Genomic DNA, 25,432 nt, shown 5'->3' with positions numbered 1-25,432 from the left:
ATCCCTCCCAACCAGATTTCCTCCTAGCCCCCCAACACAGATCGGCGTGTGCAGTCATGATAGTGCCGGACTCATAACCAATCTGAAGACGTAGAAGGGCCCGCCCCTTGACCAATCAGGACAGAGGATTGGAGATTAGCTATGATTGGTCCATCATAACGGGAACGAGGGGAATAATAACATTGCTTGATACAAAGGCATTGGAAAACGCAGAGATTTCACAATAGTCTTAAATTACTCCACTTACCGATGAGTACAGATGGACATTATGACCTTTTCTCCAAACCCAGCAGAAAAAAGGAACATTTTTTTTACATCATTCCTACCAACAGCAGCTTTAAACTGAGCAACTCACATCCTTCAGATAGGATTGCAAATATATAGGATTTTCATGTTGCATTAATGATTCCAGAAAAATTGATCATAACATGTTTTGGGGTGGTCAGTAATACTAGAAGATATCAAGGGGGGTGCGCATTGATGAACTATGTAAGAGAAGGCTGGGAAAAGTCCAATGGAATAACAAGCCACTGCAGAAACAAGTTATACATTCAACTTAAAAAAAAAAAAAAATCAATTAACGCTCTTTGCCAGCGACTTTTAAAAAAAACGAAAAGAAGCGGGAGACCAATCCACACTACGCCTTGTTTTTCCGAGTTTTGCAGAGAGCACTTGAACGCCCCACAGCTCAGAGGCTCCATGTTGGTCAGGTGACCCAGCAGCAGGCAGGCCATTCTCGGCGTCTCCTTCGCTTTGGCTCCGATGTCGGGGGTGTTTGTGCTTGGAAGAAATGGACTCTGGCAATGCACGAGTTTGATCATTCAGAGGTCCGACCAGCTGAGTCTGTGAATGGCGCCAAAACAGGACCCTAAACCTAAATTTCAAGAAGGTTGGTACCGAAGAGAACAGGCACGGCGGTGTAGAAGGGGGCGGGTTTGTTGTTGTTGATGCTGCTGCTCAAGCTTGACAATAGTGGTCTCCAGGGAGGGAAACAAAGCTACTGATCCTTTATTTGTCTCCTTATATATTCTCATGTTATTAACCTGAACAACAGTGAAGCTCTGGACATGAACACACAGCTAACGGTGGATAACGTTCACGTCAGGACAACAGCTAGCTAGTTTGTTATTCATGCTAAGGATGAATAAAACCTGGATTTATAGTCTATATAGGCACACAAAGGAGTCCCAGAACCACGTTCACTCATCTATTTTAGTCCCCCGAGAAGCCCATGTTGGTTTTACCTGTTCTTACAGCAGAATATCTTGTTCATTGAGTGTCTCAGATTGTGTTTTTGTCTTCTCAGTACTCTTTGTGTTGTCCCTTCGCAGGTGAAAGAGTCCTGTGCTTTCATGGGCCACTGCTCTATGAGGCAAAGGTTTGTTTCAATACTGCCCTCACTGTAATGTGAGTTATTTATCGATTATTAACTGCAACAAACATCCACTGATGTGTTTTCTTCTTTCACAGTGTGTAAAGATCAACATAAAGGAGAAGCAGATTAAATACTTCATTCATTACAGCGGATGGAACAAAAAGTGAGCATCTCTGTTCAGATTAGACAAAGATATTTTAATGTCTTTATTCTTCATTAGTGCCTGTTAGACTATTGTCTCCTTTGCTCATTTGTCATCGATGTGGTCTGAATAACCTCACAGGGACTATTTATTTTCAAGGCCTCACATACTTGTCATCCTTTCTGCAGCTGGGATGAATGGGTTCCTGAGAGCAGAGTTCTCAAATATGTGGACAGCAACCTTGCGAAACAAAAAGAGCTTCAAAAGGCCAATCAGTAAGTTTCTATTTTTGTGCACAGCAAGTAGAAAAAGTGTTTTTGAGAGACATGTATCGCTTTGTGAAGAATAACACATCTTTTTGTATTTCTTAACAAAAACTTTTAATAAAGAACCACACGGTTACAAAATTGTAAGATTGTTTAATTCATTTTGACCTTAAATTCATTACTGGTTGCTTTGTGAGTTGAAACTGTACCCCACAGAGACACATTCAAATGTTTCATGTGGATTTATTGAATGATTCTAACTCATTTTTCCTCCACAGGGACCATTATGTTGAGGGAAAGATGAGGGGTTTAGCACCAAGCAAGAAGATTGCTGCTGTGCAGCAGAAAAATGTTGATCTGTAAGTTGTTGTCATTCTTCATGAACACCTCTTGTTGTCTGACGTAATGTTGGCGTGTGTTGTACGTCTTTACAATGTGACCCAATACAACAGCCCTGCCTATAATGCTACTTTTGCAAAGCAAAACAACAACTGCAAAAAAGTTTTTCTTAACACTGCCCCAGAGGTAATAGATCTATCACTGAGGTTAGAGTGAATGATTGAGTTTTGCTTGAGTGCATTTAATCAAGGGGTGTTTCTAATATACTGCTCCTCTCATGTGTGTAACTGGGAAGGACGTACATTGGAATCATAACTGAATAAAGCAATTCAACCAATTTATAGTAACACCACTGCAAACTTAAACCTCAATCATAGTCTCAGTCTGCAGTTCAATTAAGATCCTCAAAGAGTACCTATCAGAGCTGAACACTACTACATACAGTGATGGCAAAAATGTTTCGGACACCCTTAAAATTTTACACAGTCTCAAATATTGTCATGAAATATTTGTGGAAAAATCTTTTTTTGTTTCAAGCATTAGACAGACATAAACAAATACAAATGATATATTTTTTGTTGATTGTTTACAAGAAAAACTAACAAAGCTAAATTCTTGACTGTTTCAATATGTCAGTTCTCAACATTGTTGGTATCAAAGTCAACAAATAACATAGAATGTATTCAAAACTGAACAAAAAATAAATCAATCTGGCTGTGACTGTACTAAAAGAAATTGCACTTGAAGACCTAAGAGTGATTCTCAATGCAATATTTGAGGTGTCCAAAACCTTTTTTCCCCCACTGTATGTACAGGCAGAACTTATGGCAGAGCTTTTGAATTGGAACGCATGACCTGTCCCCCATGAGTGGATGAGTGGATGTTTAAAATTAAAAACATTATGTGTTAATGCTCTAAATGTACTCTCAACATCACTATTGTCTTTCTTGCATCCTAGGAAAGTGAAAAAGGCAAAACAAAAGAGTAAGTAGAACTTTTTCAACGTCAGGAGTAGACATTAATATATTTAAATAACAGAAAAATGTTGATGGATCATTTAAGGGAAGTGCACATTAACCATGTGAATAAATCAAGTAAAGAGAAAGTCTCTTCGGTGAATGATGTTAGATGTTGTATTTGTAATTCACATTTTAAATTCTCAGACTATAACAGCGACAGCATTGAGAGCATCGTTACAAATCTGTGGTTTTCCTGTTAGTGAAACCCAGTAACCTTTTTCCCTCATACATATATTAACATAGGAAAGACTTGCACAAATGAGCTTGAGAAGAGCCTGAGAAAAAGTCTGTAACAGCACTTTAAAGTGTATTCCTTAATATTTTTTTCCAGATGAACCACTTATCCTATGGAGCCTTGTTCACAGTAGCTTAAGTAGTGTGGAGGCAACCTGTGAAAATCAGCAGAAACTACTTAGAGTTTATAAAAGTAGATTAGACATGATGAAATATTTCTTAATGCACATGTCCTCGTACTTTTTGAAAATAATCTCAGCTGTAAAAAAAGGGCTTCACCTCAAGTAGATGTTTACGTAATCATCTGTTATCACATCCCCTTCAAGGACCTTGTTTAAAGATGAGTTCAGCACATAAGGTGCTTCAAATGTTTCAAATCACAGTCCTTTAAGTCCACGTCATAACTACTCTGTAATGGGCTTCTTGTTTAGCCCCAGGGCCGGGTGAAGGTACCAGCAGCGGAGAAACGCTGCAGGGGCCACGAAAGAAGAGGGCTCGGGTCGATCCCACTGTGGAGAGTGTATGTATCATCACTTATTGGTAACCACACATGGAAACATGCCAGGATGATAAAATCAGCCTGATCCTTGCGCTGCATGTCCTAACTTTGCTTATAGTACACCTTTTATTCAGACCGTAGAGAAAGATGCTTTCATAAAAGTGCAGATAGACTTTCTTCTCTTTGATGGCAGAAGAGCCAGAAAAGATTTGATATGTCATAATAGGAGCATCCTTAAGGTGTCCAAATAAATGTGAAATTTGAAATGAGGGTCTTTGAAAACCATCCCTGATCTTTCAGTAAGTTACTTGTGCATGAAATGTGGCCACACTCCCCTGTGGCTCCACAGTAGGTGACTGCTGCGACTCTTTCACTCTTTCATGCGGCCAGTTGTAGAAATGATTATAATGCACAAAGATAGTGTATTTTAACATATGACAGTAGTTCTCATGTTGTTTGAAACCTTAATATTTGAAGGCAACACAGGGTAACATCAGATGTGATGCATTCTACATGTTTTAAATAATTTCTTCATGTTTGTGTCGTCCCTCAGGAGGAGATGTTCACCAACCGTGTCGAGGTCAAGGTGAAGATCCCCGAGGAGCTGAAACCCTGGCTGGTGGACGACTGGGACCTCATCACCAGACAGAAACAGGTGAGGGAGAAACAGAAGCTATCATGTGTTTGCTTTACATTGATCTCAGCTGTGTGGACTCATACAGGTTAGAAAATGGGCTCCACTGTCAAAAGTGTCTGTGTTTTAATTATCTGCTTTCTCTGTTGCTTACAGTTATTTCATCTGCCAGCCAAGAAGAATGTAGAGACTGTCTTGGAGGACTATGCAAATTACAAGAAATCGAAAGGAAACTCTGACAACAAGTAAGAGTAATCAAATACATTGGCCCTCATTTATCAAACGGGCGTACGACTGAAAACAGGGTGTACGACCATTTCCACGCAAAGGTCGGCATTTATCAATATGAACTTGGGCGGAGGATACGCTCAAATCCCACGCCAGCTCTCAGTCTGTGTACGCAAGTTTTCATGTCAGTGTGGAACGCGGTGCAGCAAATCTGGCTGTGGCTGAGAATTAGTACGCGTCAGCGCAGAGCATATTCAGACAGACATACAGAGGTTCACAGATTCATATTTTGATCGTTAAATTAGATACGACACCTAAAATCTATTTTAAGTTTCGCTCTCTCAAGCCCTGCAAAATGCTTTTGAAGTGACGTTGAATAGCGCGAGCTGTCAGCTGATTTTTTCCTATAACAAATGCGTGTTTTCTGCATCGATATACTTTAAAAATCTACGAAGCTTTCAGTACCTATCAACACTACCACGCCCACAGTTAATTCTCTATAGAAAATATTGTTGGTGATTTAAACAGAAAAACAAAAACTTTTAAATTCACCGGAAGAGATTGAATTAAACTTTAGAGTTTGAAATAGGTTGGGCTTGTTTTTTCAAAAAGATGTGATTGATGACAGGACTTACCGTGAAGATGATTGTTTAAAACCTGACTATTTTATTGAATAGATGGCCTGTGTGTGTGTGTGTGTGTGTGTGTGTGTGTGTGTGTGTGTGTGTGTGTGTGTGTGTGTGTGTGTGTGTGTGTGTGTGTGTGTGTGTGTGTGTGCGTGTGTGTGTGTGCGTGCGTGTGTGTTTGGCAGCTGACCATTTAAGAACGAAGAACATTCTGACATTTAAGCCTCTAAAAGTTTCATATCATGGATGAATAAGTCAGTTTTAAATCGAAGGACTTCTAAATCAAAGTTTAAACTTCAGCTGGAGTTCAGATTTCAAACCAACGCTGCTGACTGCTGCAGTGACTTTGATCCAGACGTGGTTTTTCTGACTCTTGTAATGCCTCTTTTCTGGCTGCCAAACAACACAGTTGTATATTTCTGCCTCTGTTGCTATGGTGTTGATCTCAAGATCAGACATATTTCCTGTTTTTTTGCCGTAGAGCTTCCCTCCATGCCTAAACTCTGTTGGCGATCCCGGCTGAACTGTGAATAATCAGGGGCATTATATTTAAATGACAATTGTTTTCGACAGCCACATTTATCAAGACCCGATCATTCCTACACTGGGATTGGTCAGATACGAATGTTTCATAAATCACACGTGTGTCCTGTCGTAAGACCTATTCTGAGCTAAGATCTGCACCCGTTTTCACACAAGATTGATAAATGAGGCCCATTATCTCCAAAAGATGTAAAAGTAGAGATCAGTCAGTATCCTGAGATGATCTGTGCAGCATCAAAGAATCCACCTCATCATGCCTCCTGTCATTCAGTCAAAATGATCCTTTTCCCATCAGTGTCCTACATTTCTGTAAATGGAGTAAGCATTGTGTGTTCTACCCAGCATGGTGCCGTTAATGAACATGATGCGCCCCTAAAAAGCCGGGGTTAGGCTGAATCTTTAAGTACTTAAAGGAGCATCCTGAATATTTTTTCAATGATATGTGCAGATCTCCATTTATCCTAACAAATCACATGTTTACATACTATGTGTGTGTTTCCTGTCATCTAAGCTATCTTTTATTTGTTATTATTTCAGCAGATATAGAAAATTAACTTGCTAGATTGAGATAGTTCTGAAAACAGAAAAGCATTCCAAATTTAATCTAAGCCATGATGTACAGTATGATTCTTAAACAGTCAGATTAAAAAATGATAATAATAAATTGTTGTCAGTGTGCTGAGTTTATGCTTTCTTGAAAGTGAGAGGAAATGATTGTAGTTTTAAAGGGAAATAAAACAAAAATGTGTATTTTTATTCAAAATATTTCTGGTTACGTCTTGTTCTCTTATTTCCAATTTTATCCTTGAGCAGTTGAACACACCAGGCTTGCCAACTTTAAGATCTGAACTTATCACAGCACGATGTATTACTAACTTAAATGCAAATCAAACCAGCATTGAACTCTATTGCAAAAAAAGGTTTTCAAGTCTGTACAAAATGGTATTTTACACATGATCTCTGCAGTCTGTATTCAATGAGTGTGTAATTTTCTTGTTTTTAGGGAGTATGCAGTGAATGAAGTGGTGTCGGGGATTCGTGAGTACTTTAACGTCATGCTGGGCACTCAGCTGCTTTACAAGTTTGAGAGGCCGCAGTACGCGGAGATCCTGGCTGAACACCCGGACTTGCCCATGTCTCAGGTGTACGGAGCTCCACACCTGCTGCGTTTATTTGGTATGTAATCTGGATACACTGTAAAACACAGACATACAGTATATACAGCTCATTACACACTGCCACCACTGATCTATCTGCACACATGCAGCACACTCTCATGCACTAACAGTGAATAGCCAGTACTGGGTGAGCACAGAGATAGTTTATCAAATTGTACTGAACTGGAGGTTCATGTCTATACATTTTTATAACCTCCTTCCTTCAAATGATTTAATATGATTCTTAGAAGATGACGTTCATGATGGTACGATGGCAGTGGGAGTAAATTAAATGTTCCAGACATTACATCTTTCTGTTCTTGTCCACGTCTTTGTGAGAGAGATGGAACATTATCCATGCAGATGCTGAAACACTGATGCTGAAGAGAGGCATCCCTGGTCCTGCTGTTTAGCCAACACCAACAGCATATAGTATAGGCCATTCCTTTATGATATGTATGCCTGGTATATTTCACAAATTATAAATATTACATTAAAAACCTGCTGATGAACAGATCAAGGAACAGCTGATAAAAGTCAGCCAGACTGAATTATTGGTGACTGTCTTTGGTCAAGCACTATTATTTGAAAAGCTACATCAGCTCTTTTTTTCCAGATTGACGCAGCAAACTAACCCTAAACCAAGCCGTCAGACTTCTTTTCAATTATTATTAGAGCCTCAGTTAGAAATGATATGCAACAACAACTTACTGTATATATATATATCTGCTACCCTCTTCATTATAACCATGTTATTATGTCATGTACTTTGAAACCATTTTTCTGATATTAAAGCTGGGGTTGGTAGTCTCGGAAAACTTGCATGAATTTGAATGTAGCATTTCCTCATGACTCCGTCTAACCCCCCCCCCCTTCCCCTCGGAGCTCCTCCAAAATGACGCCCCCCTGCTCACATGCACGAGCGCCGCTGACTTGCGACCATATGATGGTGACTGATTCAAAACCGGTCCTCACCAAAACATTATCATAGTGAAAGTTAAAAAACACAAACACACATGGCTGCTGTTAGTACTCACAACTGTCATGCTAGCATTATCCAGTTGTACTGGTGACACGATATCAGGAGAAAAGTTATAACACATATAATACTGTAACAGCTCTACTGTTTGTTAAACATGTTCAGTGTAGAGGTTCTTAATTCCTACAGTGTTGACGATTAGTGAAGGCATCAGGAGAGGTGTAGAGTGTGCAAGCTGGAGAGAGGAGAGACAAGAGGAGAGACAAGAGGAGAAGTTCTTCATTAATTCAAACATTGATTGTTGTAGGAGCCAATTCCTTAGTTTAAAGTTATATTTAATAATTGAATTATATTTTGGAAATATCTGTGTGTCTGTGTGTCTGTGTGTGTGTGGTGTGGTGTGTTCACTAATAGTTGTGATCCCGCAGGTCAGAGTGCTTAAGAGTAAGGTGCTGCAGCCTAGTGGTGTGGTTGACTGAAGGGCACAGTCTTTAGACCTTGCGGACCTTGAGGACCTTGCAGATAGTCTTTGTTTAAAATCAATCATTGATACAGTTTTTGTTTATGTTTAATTTCTTTGATCACAAATAAAATCCCAATTTATATTTTTGAACCGCATCCTCTGGACATTCCACCTTTTTTCTCAAGCAACACAAGCGTCTAGGATAACAGTCAGCCCAGGAGTGATTCACGCACAAAGGGGAAAAACAAAAGGATACCGTGGACACTATAATTGTTGTTTTGTTGGTTGGCGTGATCACGGCCGACAGTGACCAGTTAGTAAAGATCAACGTGTTCACGAATCTGCTCGTCATCACTACAGCGTCTGGACGGACGCTACAACATCTACATTTTCTGTAGGACTTAATAAATGTCATTAATTCTTCTGCTTGTCAGAGCCCCCGTGGTGAGAGCTTTTTAGACTCTGATCCGGACTACAGTCCTGAGCAAAGCACCTCATTGGGTCAGAGGGAACAGGCCCGAGGTAGAGCGAGAGGGGCAATCAGTAGAGTCAGGGGAAGCAGAGGCAGGGGACGGGGACGGGGACGGGGAGAGCACGCCGGGGAAATGTACGCGCAGGAGGCGGCAGAACGGCTGGACGGGATTTGATTGGTTTAAAATTTGGGGACCCAAAAAGCGGTGATTGGTTGGTGTTTTCCCAGGTTTACTCCGGCTGTAGATAGCAGCTTTTCTTTGCTCTTTTTTAAGAACACATGATGTATTGATTGCCACCAGGACATAAAGATCATTTTAACCAGTATAACAAAAAGTGTATCTAAATCTGACTACCAACCCCAGCTTTAACTTTCGCGTTGATTATTTCTGACATTTACAGTAATTTTTGTTTTTGAGGAAGTGAAACCAGCACAAAGATGACACATCTTATTTGATTACTCATGTTAATTAGTACATTACTTAAATGATACACAATAGGCATAACATGAACAGTTGGTCAAAAGGATGAATTGCTCATCACAGCTAAGATGTGCATCTTTCTCATCATCCATTTATGGAAGAATAAAGATGATCTTATTTTCAGCATGAAGTGCTTTAGAACAGCTTTTAGTCAATTCTCAGGATCTCACTAAGTGTGCCACAAATGTGTTGTTGGCGAGTTTAGCTGGGTTCTGTGCAGGATTTGCAGTTGTTACAGTAACCTCACCCTGGGTTTTCAGTTCTATGAAGGTGGCTCACTTATTACCAGATCAGATTACCAAAGCAGGTTATGTTAGCCGATCAAAGGAAAAGAGACCAACCAAACAATTGAGCTCTTCCATCATTTTTTATATGAAATATATCAATGAAAAGTAATGACATGTTTACTGATATCCTACACTAGAGGTCGATGAAAGCACTAAAGCCTTGTACATATTATTTGCCTTTGACATTCTATTTTCAGTGTTAAACATCACAGTGACTAAGACAATCAAATAAATTCACTGTCAGCATTTAAAATACAACTTCAATCATAAATTCCCCAAACAAGTTCTACTGTAACTTACAATATATATATCTTTGCTATTTCATTCCTTTGCTATTTCATTCCTAACTCTTCTTCCAAATCTGCTCTGTCTCTGTTTGGCTGTCCTGTCAAATAAAGGCAAAATACACCAAAATAAATGAAACACAATTTAAAAAATAAAGAAACAATGTCTTCTGCTGTGTGGTTTTCTTTTGATCCCTTTTCCCCATGAGGAATTTGTGGATGTTTGAGAGAACACCACCTCCCGTAATGAATGCCTTGAATGAATGCCAAGCTGCATGTGACAGGGAGTTATACCCTTCACCTTAAAGTCTTTGGAGGTGTTGCCCAGCAACTATAATATTTCAGCAGGGAGGTAACCCAGGATAGCAGCCCTGTGCACAGCTGCTATGGCTCCGTAACAACCATGGTCTGTTGCACGAGTCTTGAAGAGCACTCCTGGAGTGTGACGCTGTCTTTGGCCATTTTACAGTTTGTTTAATTATTGTGGAACTGAGTAAAAACTATTTCATCATTTTCTTTTCTACTTTTATGCAATCTGACTTTTGCAAGAGCTGAAGTTGCCCCCTGCTGACCTTAAAAAAAGTACAGAATACCAGGAATGCAACTCAGATTTCTCAAACAATAATGTCATCTTGAAATCTTTAATTCTCAACAGTTCATATTTACACAGTGCTAAGAGAGGTTAATTACTACTTTTGTTTCTCAGAAGTTGATCTTGGGACCTTCGGTATTCACTCAGCCTACATTCCTCCTACAGTTTATCTTTTCTCATCCTGTTCTCTTCTGACAGTTCGTATTGGAGCCATGCTGGCCTATACTCCTCTGGATGAGAAGAGTCTGGCTTTGCTGCTGAGTTACCTCCAAGATTTCCTCAAGTAAGTTAAAACTCCCACCACAGAAACGGAGACCTCATGTTGTGTTCATCTGATTCTTAAATGTCACGCCACATCCACCTTCACATCAGTGCAGACTTATTCGTTTGACAGCCTCAAAACATGAACCACAAAATCAGTTTTCTTTGACACCTTTTTTTTAAAGAATACCCATACACTCAGGAATTACTCAGCCCACAGGATTTTTCTTAATTCCTGCTTAAGCACTAGACCTCACAGTGGTGGATTCAATAATTGCACTGGTATTTTATTAGATGTTTTAAATAAGCTGCTGTGGCTCCTAAATGAATGAAGTTTTACACCAAACACAGAAACAGTCGCATGACGATCACATTCTACCAAAACATAATTCATTATATTGTCATACAACATGTTTTACCAAATCAAAAGTAGTTATATCAAACACAGAATTAACACTTGATTTGAGATCCTAAGGTGGTGATTTGCAGCTTTTTAAGGTAGCTAGAAATAGGTTTTCTTCAAAGTAGCTCAAACATGGTCGCTAAATCACATTGAATATTTGTGTAGAGATACTTGTGATATACCTTGACTTTTCCAGTCCTCTGCAGCATGTCCTCTCTCTGACGGTATCATTTATACCATGACTGAAGCAGAAATAGAACTCTGTGTGAACTCTGAGGTTATCAGGCTGTTAAACATTCACACCCTGATGGAATCCATTGACATTTTCTGAAGAAAATACGTCTTTCCTAGATGGCTTGTTCAATTATACAAGCGCAGACTCGTCTTTTACACTTCCACTCATCCTCACCTAGACACCGCATGATGGTCATTTTCTGTGTTTCTCCATGAAAAACAAAGAGAAGCAGGTCCTACTTGTATGTTTTCATATATTGTGGGTCCCATGAACTGGGCTATTGTTTTGTCACATCTTATGTTTAATTTCTAACAGGACAAGACACCTGCTGGGACACTTAGTTTGACAGGATAATGATTTCCTTTTCTTTTGAAACCTGTTATGCAAATCCCCTCAGGAGGCAGCCAGCATTCAATATCCTGTCCCGCTTTGAAAATCCTATCGGAAGTTTTCATCTTTCAGAAATGAGCTTTTCTGCCTCACATCACTGTAACAATAAATGTCACTTCCTCTTCAGGTACCTGGTGAAGAATTCGTCAACCCTCTTCAGTGCCACAGACTATGAGGTTGCGCCCCCAGAGTATCACCGCAAGGCTGTGTAGGAGTTCTTAGCACGCAGCATCAGCCCCCTCTCCCAGACCACATGTAAAATAACCATCACTGCACTTGGATGAGATTTTTCACTTGAACTGCTGGCTTCCTCTACAAAGGTCTCAGGAGCTTGTCACGAATAAGACAAAAAAATTGAGGAAAACTTTTTTTTAACTTTGTCTCTGCTCTTTTCTCTCCCTTCTTTTTCTTGCACTTCATTTAAAAAAAAAAACAGAAAAAAAGGTTTTTGTTGGCAGGTTTTCAACAAGCAGCTCTTTTGGTGTTTTTGTGCATTCCATCTGATAGATATTTGTTACTGTTGCATGTGAGTATTTTTGACTGTTTATCTTGCCACATGTGGTGCGATTCAAAGCTGAACTATGTGGTTAACACTCAACAGTTAATGTTTTTTATATGTTAAATGTGTATTTGTATACATTTGTTAAAGATATGTTTCTACACAATCTCTGCATCCTTTACTGTATTTTCTTTCCCATCTAGTGTTATGACTCTAGAAGCAAAGGTGCATTCAAATGAATACTGACACAGGTACAATGCTGAAGTTCTACCGATGCAGAATGATTCAGTTAATATGAATTATATAGTTCCGCTGAAACTCTCTGGTGGTGAGATGCTAACAACTTCTCACAAGATTACATTGAAATGATTCTTGTCATAGAGGACTTCCTAACTCAAGCTCAGCAAAATAAAGCAGCCCTCATGAAATGCAACAGTCTCATCAGCTATGGTCAAAACTATCTGCACATAAAATCAGAAATAACAAACCAATAAATGTAGCACAATGCAGGATAGTAGACACGACATAATGGGCAGTTATTAAATCAATAATGTGTTACTTAAAGCAGCCTACTAACTGAGGCATTAGAGTAACCATATACTTTATTTGTTATAAAGCAAGGTTCTATTTTAATTTGTCCCATAATTTCTTCAAACAAAGCCACTACTGTGGAGTAAAAGGAGCAGTACTGCCTCTTAAATTCAGAAGACAACAGAAACTGAGAAACAGATGTATGGAATCAGTGAGCGTTCAGACCCCTGTAGCATCCTAAATTTCTGATTTACAGTCATCACAGCTGACTGTCTCCATCCCACCCTTCAGACTGCAGGGATGTCACCATGGTAACACTGTTGCGAGGGAACATTGACAATGCAAGGAACACATTCGAAGTCATGATGCATATACACTACCAGTCAAAAGTTTGGAAACACCTTCTCAATCAAGGGTTTATATTTATTTTAATTATTTTAAAACACTGTAGATTAATACCAAATACATCAGAATTATGAAAGAACTATATGGAATTATTTAATGAACAAAGCAGAATATGTTTTATATTTTAGATTCTGTAAAGTAGCCCCCTTTTTCCTTCATGACAGCTTTGCACACTCTTGGTATTCTCTCAGTCTGCTTCATGAAGTGGTCTCCTGGAATGGTTTCTAATTAACATGAGCCTTGTCAAGAGTTCATTTGTAGAATGACTTGCCTTGTGTTTGAGACCATCAGTTGTGTTGTTCAGAGGTAGCGTTAGTACACAATGGATAGTCATTTGACTACTGTTGTAATCCATATTATGGCAAAACCAGATTATTTCATAGTTTTGATGTCTTCTCATTCAATGAATACTCTTGATTCAATGAATACCATTGAATGAGAAGGTGTGTCCAAACTTTTGACTGGTAGTCTAGTTACACATAATTACCAAAGTAAAGACAAGAAATATAGTTTTCATCTGATGTGTGTTGTTTGACCAAGATGTTGATGGGGATTTACAAGAACATACAATAGTTACATTTTTAGTGAATTTGAAATCCATCCCAAATTAAATCCCTCTGGAGAGTATGTTTCCATTTTGTGAATTTGAATTCCCATGCCTTTCTACTAATTGGTTAATGAAGTGTTATTGAGGGAGAGAGCTCACAAGGGGGCAGCATTTTCTCCCCTTCTCTTTCACTCGTCAAAAAACCCTACACCCACCTTTTCATTCAAACTCTTGATGATTTTTCTTTTAATTTATGTGACTGTGGCTGAAGTTATGCACTATTTTCCACCAACAGATAGTGAAGTTGCTCAGGCCTTAATTGATAATCGCTCAGCTACTTATCTCTGACTATTACAGTGATGAAAAAATATAAGATGTGTGGAAATAAATTACTCAGGAGGAGAAATGGTTTTTATTTTCAGAGATGAAATAAAATTATAGTTACTAACAGTGGGGAGATTAATGATTTCAAAATTGTTATGAGTAATAATAAAAAGTAGTATAATTTTAACTTTAAATACATTTATTTGTATTTCACCTTTCAAAACAGATGTGTACAGAGTCATCTGACAGACAAAGCAAGGCAGAAGTCAGGAATTAACTGAACAAACATTCAACAGTTAGGCCAAACAGAGCAGTCTAAGGCTGAATAAAGCAGGGCTTAATGTAACACTAAAGATCAACAAATAAGTGCAAATGAAAGGAATGAAAGTGATAATACAGGCAAATCTTGAAAGGCAGAAAAAGCAATAATGTAATCCAAAGATTCCTTTTTATTATGTCCATCCTTCAGTTATAACATGACAAACACAAACAACTGACATCCGTATGTTTTGAAACCAGAAGAAAAAGAAAACACAAGCCTTTCAAATCAATGTAAGAGCGGGTCAGAGCGAAGATCCGCATAGAAAAGGCCATGAAGGAATATGAGGAAGAGGAGTGACAAAAGCGCACGGACCTGGAGTTGAAGTGTACGAGACCCTGCCACAGGAGATGAAGAACTGCTTCGATGAGAAGGACATTGGAATGCCACAAGAGGTTATGAGTATTATTGTGCATTAGTCCATTTATTTTAAATATTATCTATCATTAGTTATGTATCACCCATTCCTGACAAAGTTAAGCCCAACAGCACATAATGAAATACTTAACGTGTATCCAATCATTAGATCTGTCAAAGCATTGTCTTTATTACAGACACTCAGGAACATTGGATTCCCTATCTTCTTCAGTCTAGATTTTAATATGGGTTTGATGTTGCTGTGACATTATGTATCATGTTGGTAGCATATGATGGTCTGATATATTTATGTGACAAAACTCATTTCCTGTTCATACAGATGAAGCACAGTTTCCACTGATTAGCATGAATAGGTTGTGTACTTTGATGATGAATATATGCCTGAACAGGGTGAATGGTACGGTATACGTCTCCCTCTGAATGGTCAGAACAGTAGAAAGGTATAGTTGCGGTCCACTTATCATTGGCTTTTCCTCCACATTCTTTTGTGTATAAAATTATTTATTATATCAATCTGTGTGCTGCACTCCTCAATTATTTATAGCTGTATTTATATTTCTTATACATTTTTGTTTAATACTCAGAGCAATAGCAAACTAGAGTTACATTCTTGTATCTTTGATGATTTCCATGTGTAGGTAGTGCTTTTAGTGGGAAAAAAGGTACTTTTTTTATTTACTTGTTGGTGTGTGCACTGTGCGACCACTATCAGTTAATCATTAGTATAAGGTTCTAGATTACTAGAGTTAATAAAAGATACCAGAAGATAATGCTGATTTTCACTACATACTTTTACATTTATTGAAAAAACGACTTCAGTGTGTGTCACACAAACGAAGAGCCTCTACATCACCTTGTTCGTATCACATTGTCCAAAGTAGTGTCAAACTTTCAATACAGCAGTTCACTATATCAGAGAAAATGAATTTCCTTGTTTATCCAACACTGTAGTACTCTATGGTGAAAACACAGGCATGATTATCATTCATTCATTCATTCATAAGAATTTAATTTGCTCACTTCAGTGTTTGACAACACAACATATTCGATACACATCTTCACAAAATATGTATACACTGTCCATGAACAAACAGGAGCAGGAAGAAGAAAAACTTATAGAACCTGCCTACCTAGTTAACATTCGAGGGATGGACATCGAGGTGGTGCCAACCTACAAATATCTAGGTGTACACCTGGACAACAAGTTGGACTGGTCCCTTCACACAGATGCGCTCTACAGGAAGAGGCAGAGCCGCCTCTTTTTCTTAAGGAGGCTCAGATCCTTAGACATCTGCAATAAGATGCTGCAGATGTTTTCTCAGTCTGTGGTGGCAAGTGTGTTATTCTATGCTGCGGTCTGCTGGGGAAGCACTATAAAACACAAGGATACAAGGCGACTGGACAAACTAGTGAAAGGAGCTGGCACTGTGATTGGAACCAGGTTGGACTCACTGGGGGCTGTGATGGAGAGATGCACACAGAAGAAGCTAGAGGCCATTCTAAATTACACAGATCATCCACTTCACAACTTCTTTGTGGACCAGAGAAACAGCAGCAGTGGACGGCTCATCTCTATGCGCTGCAGAACTGAGAGATACAGAAAATCATTCATCCCTGCAGCCATTAGGCTTCATAACTCTCTAGCCAATGGGAGATGAGCTGACACACACCTGAATTACTTGTTTTATGTGATTTTCATAATTTTATCTGCCAGACAACTGAATTTCTCTTCGAAGATTAATAAAGTACATTCTATTCTAAATCCCCTCTTAAGACATACTTTTATCTCAGAGCCTTCCCAGATTTAATCTGAACTTTTTTTGACTTTATTTTATTTTAACTGTCTTAAGAAATATATTTCAAAAAATGTTTATTCCTTTAGAGTTCTTTTAGGGGAATTTTATGTCTTTTAAAATGTTTTATTTCTTTATCTTGACTTGTGTGTTTTTATGATCTGCCTGTTTCATTTTGCTGCCCATGTGAAGCACTTTGTAACTTGGTTTTTGAAAAGTGCTCTACAAATAAAATTATTATTGTTAATTATTATTCTATTCTATTCTATTCCCCTTAATTACTATCATTAGATTAATCTTACTTGTGCATTTATGTAAACATGACACTGTTGGATGTTTTGATTTATAACAAAAAATAATTTTACATACAATCCTACATGTTTTGCATGTTACAGGTTGTAAGAGTATCTTAAACCCCATGCATATCACAGCAGTGCAGTTGTCCTTGGTACAGTAAACTGTGACGTAAACCAGGAAGGTAACTAAGCACCAGACAGTTTGGCCATGTGAAGACAATTCAATTAAACACATTTTGACAATGAATAGTACACGTTTACTAAGATAATGTAGATTAAAGTTTCATATCTAGCTGCTCGTATATTTATAAGTACGTCACACAGGTGTTTGGTCTTCAGGTAAGCTTGACGTCACTCCAGGTTTTTCCTCTCTGTCCCAGGATGTGTCCAACTTCTCCCAACTACACTTCATGAGGAAGTCCCGCCCCCCGACAGAGCCGATTGGCTCAAAATTGAAACCACCGCGCATCGTTCAATTTGACTGGCTGCCATGGCTGTCAATCAAAGTGCGATCAGAGTTTGCGGTTAGGCGTCAGGTGAAACTAGGCTGTGAGGAAAAAGGGACAGATGAAAACTTACAACGTCGAACTTTCTGGAAAGTTTTTTCTACTATTTATGTTTTTAACTACCAAAGGAAACTTTTAAAACCAAGGGGCAACATTTAACAAGATGAAGAGCCTGAAGTATCGATTGAAAAAGCACGAAGTTACCATCACAGTAAGTTGTTTTGTCTTTATTTAACTAAGTTTTGCTGTTTTACTCGTATCTTGCTGTTGAACTGTAGCTTATAAACTTCTGATAGTGCTGTTCGTTTTGTCTGAACACCGGGGGGTTATTGTTTGTAACTCTGACCTCCTGTTCATAACAACCACATTAACGCGGTCTTGTTCCCACGGAGCCTGCTGCTGTGGTGTGTCGCTGGAAAACACCAGCAGTCAGTTTAAGCACCTGCACCTCTGCGAGGGCTGGATATGACCTGACACAGTTAAACTACACAGCATGCTTCCAGGTTCATGTTTTTCATGGCATGGCCTTAATCTATAGCAGCTGACCGTGTTCTTCTTTGTAAAGCGTGGCTGGGAAGAAAGCAAATCAGTGCAGCAAAGTGCCTGCTCCCTCCTATGGTTCCCTCTCAGTTGTTGGGAACAGCTTCACCCACACTCCCTGAATCACTGGCCAACATGCTTGTGTGTTAACAGTGTTGGACAGTAACAGAGTAAATTTACTTGAGTACTGTACCTAAGTACATTTTTTGATTATCAGTACTTTACTTGAGTATTATTTTTTGGGGGGAAACGTATTACTTTTACTCCACTACATTCAGAAGACAATTACTATACTTTTGACACCACTACATTTCTATCAGTGCTCTAGTTACTCACTACTTTAGCTTTGAAGTCAGCTCATGAATTTCCTTCTCTTTTCTGAAATCTGATCCCTCAGACAGTAAAATGTGTTTGTGTAATTCTGTTTGTCTCAGTGGTTTAGTCGTACCTGTATATCATGCGTCTCCATGGCTGAACGTGGAGCAAACACAGAGCAGATTTCACTCAGATCAGGCAGTTCATGTAGAGGTGGTAATGATGGCTATAATTCTCAACCTGAGCACCCATGGGCATATCTTCAGCCCGTGTTAGAGGTTTTTGAAATGAAGAGTGATACGTATCATTTGAAATGTTCTCCCTGTTTCCCACTCTGCCCAAATATACAAACATTCATTATCCAACCTGAGAAAGCGTGTTGAGCTACGTAACATTTGTTTCATTCCAGATGAACATTTCAAACTAAGTTGTCTGTGCTTGGAGTAACTTAGTTTCTGTTTTTATTCCATGGTATAGTTTTTAGAGATTTCAAGTAATGGTTTCCAAATAAACATAATGTAAGTGAATGTACTCCTATGTATTCTTGACTGACATCATGCTTTGTGAAAATACAAAGTGTTGAGATATTTTTAAAAGTATTTTGAATACTTCAGTACTTTTAAAAGCAAGTACTTCAGTACTTTAACTCAAGTAATAATCTGACAGAACAACTTTCACTTGTATTGGAGTAATATTTGAAATGGAGTCTCTATACTTTGACTTAAGTGATGAAGCTGTGTACTTTGTCCACCACTGGTACTATCAAGATAATATATCCCAATCTGTACAGGATGGGGTCAGAAATACAACCTTCCTTGAATTAACCTAGCTCATAAAGAGATGTCAGGTCTCTTGTAGGTTGAAGGCTTGTTTACCATTTCAATAGTTAGCTGAAACTGATGCAGACAACTGGTCGGAATGCAGTAAAAAAAGCCACTAGTGTTCATGTCAAAACTGTTGTAGGGGAATCAAAATGGCAATTTACCATCATTGTCCCCTTGAATAATGTGGGAAATGTCATCCCAGTAATTAACTCCTCAATAAAATGTTTCCAAATTGATTTTTATTTCCTAACAGCCCAGATCCTACATAAATCATAATCAATCTCACAAAAGACTTATAGAAGTAGCAAATTATTTCAGTTAGTTAGCTGGAATTCAAACATATCTGAAATATTATTCTATTTCAGAAATAGTTGGTAAATTCAATAATAAAAAAAAAATGTTGAATGAGTTTTATCCTTGTGGAGTTATTAAATAGTCTGTTACAATGTTTTGTCTACTGCATTATTATTGCTTAAGGATATCACTTTTCAGTGTTACTCAAATACAGCACCAAACTAGGACAGCTATTTATGATTTTTGTCATAAAGCTATCTCTCAGTTTGTGCCAAAGTGCTTTTGTTGGTTGTAAAATCTGATCAGTTAACTATTAAAGGCACAGTGTGTAATATCTTGCAGCAACCTAAAGTCTAAATAATCGCAGGGCAGCATTTGTTATTTCCTTGTTTACCTCATGAACTAACATTGGAGTGGATAACATTCTGATAACTGTGCTGATAACACAAAGCAATCTTCCATCTCTGTATAACTTTTCTAGTTACTGTTTGAATTGGACAAGTTTGATGAAAAGAAAAATGCCAATACTGGTTTGGTTAGCTTCAAGAATCAGAACTGAGGCACCTTGTGAGATGGATAGATATCTTCATATCTTTATAAACAAGGCAGAAAGAAGTGAATGTAGCTTAGTACCTAATGTTTCAATGTAAAAAGAAGAAGCCACCCATTGTTTGCACTTAGATAAAAGGAAGTCAAAGCTATCAGTCAGAACTGCTCTTGACCTGCTGGGTATGTGTCTCCTTTCCTCCACTGAGACTGCAACTATGTACTGTACTGTACTGTATCTAAGGCCCAGAAACGAACACACTGAGGCAGCAGGCTGAAATATATGTTGCATGTTTCTGTAGCTTTTTGAAATAACACCATGTCCCTCCTACAGTCAAGGTATACTGAGTGATGCGTTTACACTTCCCCCTTGCACGGTCCCCAAATTTTGCTTTTGTTTTACAACATCAACCATCCTTGCATTTGTTGCATTTAGCTAACTGTGCATGACAGGTTATGGCACAGTTTATTTATTGGAGGGATGAGACCTAGGAAGGCTCCTCTAGCTGCCATGGCTCCATGGATACACTTTGTGTCCCTGCAGGAATGTTACAGGGATTTTTGGTCCAACTTAAGTCTGCATGTGTAAGAACCAGGAGTCCTGAATACACATCATAGTTTTGATGTGTAATATCCTTTAAGTCCAGGCTTTTAAACTATGTTTAGTTAGATTGTCACATGCTGTAAAATTAAATTACTTCCTCACAATTCATGAATCCATCGTCTAAACTTTCCTGAAAAGACAGTCATTACAATTCTGCACAGTTCAACATGTAGTGGGTGTTTGGCACTGCTCTCTGTTCTCCGCTCCCAGCAATTACCATGAGAAAGGCACAAAGGCAGAGGAGCTGTGTGTGGTAAATTATTTGGCCCTTTTTAAAGGGAGCAGCCTTTCAAGAGTAAAATGGTATTGTATCTGCATTGACAGTTGCCTCACCCCTTCGACATGAAGCAGAGGCAACCTTTTCGAACTCAGCCTGTTTTATTTCTCCCTTCAGCATTTTCAGCATTTTCAGCATTGTTTGAGTAAAAAGCAACCTCAGGAGAAGCTTGAGGAGTTGCTGTGGAGGAAAGTGATGCAACATTTAAACGGCTCTGAGTTAGGATTCTGGCTACATTCCTCTGAGCAGGCAGATAGAGTATGATAAGCAGATAGTTGGAGGTACCTTTACAGACTTCAGTTTAGGTCAAAACCCTGTATTTAAAGCAAAAGATGAAGGCAGAATTACCACTAAGTATATTTTGGATCGTTAGCAGCTGCCTTAGTTCTACAAGACCTTTGTTTTAACCAATAAATCTGACCAGTAACAGTCTGACATTGGAAATATAGTCTCACTGTATGGCTGAGATGTTTCCTAATTGTTATTATGCCCATGAGGCAAACTTACTCTTCCCTGGTTGGGTAACTGATTACAAAATCAAGAAAAAAAAACTTCATTTTAAAAGTGGAGAGGGAGAGAGGGAATCATATCAACACAGTGTATCTGTCCAGGGCACACTGGCACAGGGTAAACTTCTTATCTCATGCAGGAATTTATGAAGAGAGATTTCCTCTGTTTTATGTCATTCTTTCATCACTCTCCTCTTAGGTTTACCATTTCAAATTGTTGGGGAAAGCTTATTGCAGCCAAAAAATGCTAACATGCTTGCCAAACCATGTAGGAAAACAAAGCTGAGCACCTTGTCACCAGGAAACAAAATGCCAGGGTCTTTTCTCACCATCAGGCAGGATGAGGATTTGAGAGCTGGCCCGGGTTTTATAGGCAGGGCTCCAGTTTTTGTTTGTCTTGCAGATTATTTTTCTCTTAAAGAGTGATTGATGACAATGCAACCTATGTCTAACATTTGCAACCAGAAAGAAGACCAGGTCGAAATATTTTTTAGATATGACAGAGGGAAGTATTTTAGCAGGCTGCATTATGAACATTTTACTTTTTATGTTTCTGATAACTTCATATTGCCTTATAACCCTGGCACAGTGTATCGCTCTAACTGTAGGTTAACTTGTCGATACCATCAGAAATGATATATTTTTCATATATTTATGAAAAACCTGTTTGTTGTAGAGTGTCTTATACTAGAGATGTTCAGAGGGAAGTCCTGTGGGGACAACCCTCTCTTTCTTCACAGCAGAGCGTGTGATCTGCCCCCAAACAGCCCTCACCTCAACTTGTATTGAGAGCAAGGAGGGGAGGGGACCACGGCCAAGGCTGGACTGGCAATGTAGCATATTGGGCATTTCCCTCGTGGGATGATGCACCAAGGGGCTGGTAGGCTAACGTGCGTCATCATCAGGTGCTCAGATCAATACGCAAAAAAGTTTGGGATGCAAATGTGTGAAAGGGGGACTGCTGCATCTTTAACATGTTGTGCAACTGCAGTACAAACCATCCTGCAGCCACAGGAGGAGATCTGTGTACTAGATAACTAGAGTTATAGGCTGTAGCTATAAGCTCAACACTGCTAGGCTAAATAGTTAGTGACATCAGCCCGTATCATTAAAATGAAAGCTGAAGTCTAATGGTGTGTTCACACCTAACTACCATGCTATTCACGCGAATACAGACGCGAGAATGTTTTGTGTTTACTGGCTCTATTCGCTCAAATGACTAGCTCAATTCACGCTGCAAAATCGCGTGTAAATGAGTGCTCAAGACGCAAATATTCGTGAGAGAGAGGCGGGGCTCCCACGCCACAGCAGTCTGTTGTTATCAAACACGGTTGAGCTTGCGGACATTGAATGGGGAAGCCAGTTATGCATAAGGAGGCAGAGTTAACTTCCTACTCCAACCGATAGCATGATTCAACTGACAAAGTTTTCACAACTTACCAGATAATCATCCTCACTCTCTGTCCTCACAGTGAGCTCCTGTTTATTCCTGATCCCATAAAAACAGGTAGAGTCACAGAGTTTGGGGAAGCTGTACGTACAGAAATATAATCAAAGTGTCCCATATATTCCAGATGAGGGAATCTCCGCTGGTCCAAACGTCACACAACACACGTCACTGAGTTATTATCTGCATGCTGTGAATCTCGCAAATCGAATGAATTTGCGTCATTCACACGAATGATTCGCATCATTCGATTTGCGCCGACAGACCACTACTCGCATCTCTACATTGACAAGCCGGTCCTTATCGACATTAAAACACAGAACAAGCCCCAGAGGTAGCCGTGATAAGACTAACCCTCACCCTGTACGATTTGGATCTTTTGTCTGAATCTTGTTTTTGACTGATTCTGTCTGAACACCTTGGCTGACCATAAACCCAGACTTCCATAAGCACAGATGTTAGGAACATTTCAGTGTCCTCAGAGTTGGCTGTTACACACAGTTTGTACAGAGACAGAGACAGGAGTGGGCAGTAGAGCTTTGTGAGGGAAATATGAGGAACTGGATTTCTTAGTTGGTTTGGGTATTAGCCCAAGCTGTCCCACACTCGGTCTGTTGTCACAACAAACATGTGCAAATTGGTTCATATTAGTGTCCGAGTGAGAACAATCCTGGAGTAGACTGTCAATTGTTCATTCTGAAACCTAAATGAAATGTGTCTTTCTGAGACAGATAATCCAAGGACCTGCCAGATCTCAGTGAAATGAAAAGAAAACGGGGCTGGCTTTGTAAGGCTTGTGTTTGTTATTTCAGATTATTTTTCTTGTTCCAAAGAGCCATCTCTCAAGAGCTTTGTTTATACTCTGTCTGCTGAACAGGAACAAGCAGTTCTATCTTTTCAGCATTGATTCCCTGTGCAGTATTGATTGACATGCTCACGTATTTGTTGTGATGGGGTATTTCAAATGCCACATCACATAAGTGATGCTGACTAACTTCATGTAGAGTTTAGCCTTGACTCATGGAAAAAGGTTATCTAGAAAAAAAATCACCCCCCTCACAGTGAGAGTACATCGAGAAATTAGCTATTCAGACTACACTCTTCTTTTGTACCAGGCTGTAAACATGTTTATTTCTGCTGTAAAGATCGTCTTCTTCCCATTCATGTGTATGTGACTTCTGGTACTTCCGGAGCCAGCATCAAGCGGATCCTCCATGAACTGCAGCTTTTAACACTTCTGCATTGACTGCATTGATTTTTAGACTGGAGGTTGTCGCTTGGCTGCAACATATTGTATACAACACACTTTGTGCTTGAGAAACTACAGTAAATAAGAGCACTTCAATGGTGGAGCATACCGAGCACACAGACCATGTAATATGTTGTGCCACTGGTTTCTCAATTGGCAGCCATGATGTGTTAAAGGCAAGGCAAGGGAAGGGAACTTAATTTGTATAGCGCATTTCATACACAAGGGCAACTCAATGTGCTTTACATTAAAGTATTGGAAATATTCAGACAAGCATAAAAGAGCTCAATTAAAATGACAAATATAATAAAACATGGATAGGAAAAGGAAAATTAGAAATATATTAAGAATCAAACTAAAATTAGCATTTAAAGCAAGTTAAAGTAAGCTAAAATTGGAAGGCATTGGCAAATAACAAAGTCTTAATCTATTCAAGGAGCATAGAATTAGGCCTGCACAATATTAGAAAGCATGCACTGTGCAATAAAATTGTTCAATATTGCAATAATGATATGAAGAGTTATAAACAAAAATGTAATGGTGCTGATCTTTATGTTTTACAAAATACCTGTGTTGCCAAACATGTCTCTCCTGAACCCAAAGGAAGTCCAAAAAGCATCAGAAGGGTGCAAAAGCATTGCCCCCCAGGCCTCCATCCAGTAGATGACAGAGAGAGCAATGCCTGCTTCAAAAAATAATTAGATTTATTGAGATTCAGACTGTCAAGATGAGTTCAATTCGGTTCATTGTGCAGCCCAAGAAAATGTTTTCTTTACTGGCTTTGGTTTTTCAATATTCTCAGTATTCTCCTTAAATTAAAGTAAATTGTAGTTTCAAAATGATTATACTTTCTTTGAAATCTGCTTTTGTAATAAGAGAAATGCACTTATTGTTTGACTGATTACACTTTACTTTGGTTTGTAACTCCTAATGCAACCCTTCACGCAGAACAGCGTGTGAGTAATGTGTAAATGTGTGTGATGCTGAGGCAGTGGGTTGAAATGAAAGCCACTCAGAGCCACCCATTTGGACCGCATGCGTTCAGGGTTAATCAGACATGCTGGTTTGTGCAGCACTCCCTGTGGTGTAAAAAACAAACTCTTATTTGTGCTTATGTTTGCAAATACATTATAATCAGATTATGATCATCAGTCAGAGAAAGGCATTATTCTGATGAAGGTCATTTTCTTTTTCTCCAGTGACTGCTCCTTTAAGATTTCAATCTATTCATCTAAATGTGGCCAATTCATAACAAATATTATCTCAAAACATTCAACAGAAAGATGATGTACTCTTTGTTAAATTATTTAGTTTTATTAT

The 25,432-nt window shown here is 38.9% G+C and overlaps 2 protein-coding genes across 3 annotated transcripts in view; both read left to right on the top strand.

The window, feature by feature from the left end:
* Positions 1 to 680: 680 nt before the first annotated feature.
* On the top strand, positions 681 to 12,574 carry LOC117810266 (mortality factor 4-like protein 1). Its single transcript, XM_034680014.1, has 12 exons — positions 681 to 889; positions 1,332 to 1,378; positions 1,471 to 1,538; positions 1,706 to 1,792; positions 2,062 to 2,142; positions 3,081 to 3,106; positions 3,807 to 3,895; positions 4,428 to 4,529; positions 4,665 to 4,753; positions 6,909 to 7,081; positions 10,819 to 10,903; positions 12,037 to 12,574. Exons 1-12 carry the CDS (start codon positions 850 to 852, stop codon positions 12,119 to 12,121), a joined length of 972 nt encoding a protein of 323 aa, XP_034535905.1. The 5' UTR covers positions 681 to 849; the 3' UTR covers positions 12,122 to 12,574.
* Positions 12,575 to 17,489: 4,915 nt separating this feature from the next.
* The window catches only part of uacab (uveal autoantigen with coiled-coil domains and ankyrin repeats b), a 54,968-nt gene continuing 47,025 nt past the window's right edge, over positions 17,490 to 25,432 (top strand). The window contains exon 1 of one of the 2 annotated variants that reach the window (XM_034679976.1): positions 17,490 to 17,718. In XM_034679976.1, the coding sequence (XP_034535867.1) occupies positions 17,671 to 17,718 (48 nt within the window). In that variant the 5' untranslated portion in view covers positions 17,490 to 17,670. The remainder of the gene's footprint in view (positions 17,719 to 25,432) is intronic. The other variant, XM_034679977.1, reaches the window with a different exon arrangement.

The sequence above is a fragment of the Notolabrus celidotus genome, chromosome 3 (genome assembly GCF_009762535.1).
Source record: "Notolabrus celidotus isolate fNotCel1 chromosome 3, fNotCel1.pri, whole genome shotgun sequence".
In the NCBI taxonomy this organism is placed as follows: Eukaryota; Metazoa; Chordata; class Actinopteri; order Labriformes; family Labridae; genus Notolabrus; species Notolabrus celidotus.
The sequence above is the reverse complement of the archived record's forward strand: the minus strand, read 5'-3'. Positions and strand labels throughout refer to the sequence as shown.

Bases quoted from the DNA above. Each gene is read 5' to 3' on its own strand.
- LOC117810266 (XM_034680014.1), top strand. From the start codon at position 850: ATGGCGCCAAAACAGGACCCTAAACCTAAATTTCAAGAAG. The intron at 890-1,331 runs GTTGGTACCGAA...GTCCCTTCGCAG, and splicing joins TAAACCTAAATTTCAAGAAG to GTGAAAGAGTCCTGTGCTTT. The intron at 3,107-3,806 runs GTAAGTAGAACT...CTTCTTGTTTAG, and splicing joins GAAAAAGGCAAAACAAAAGA to CCCCAGGGCCGGGTGAAGGT.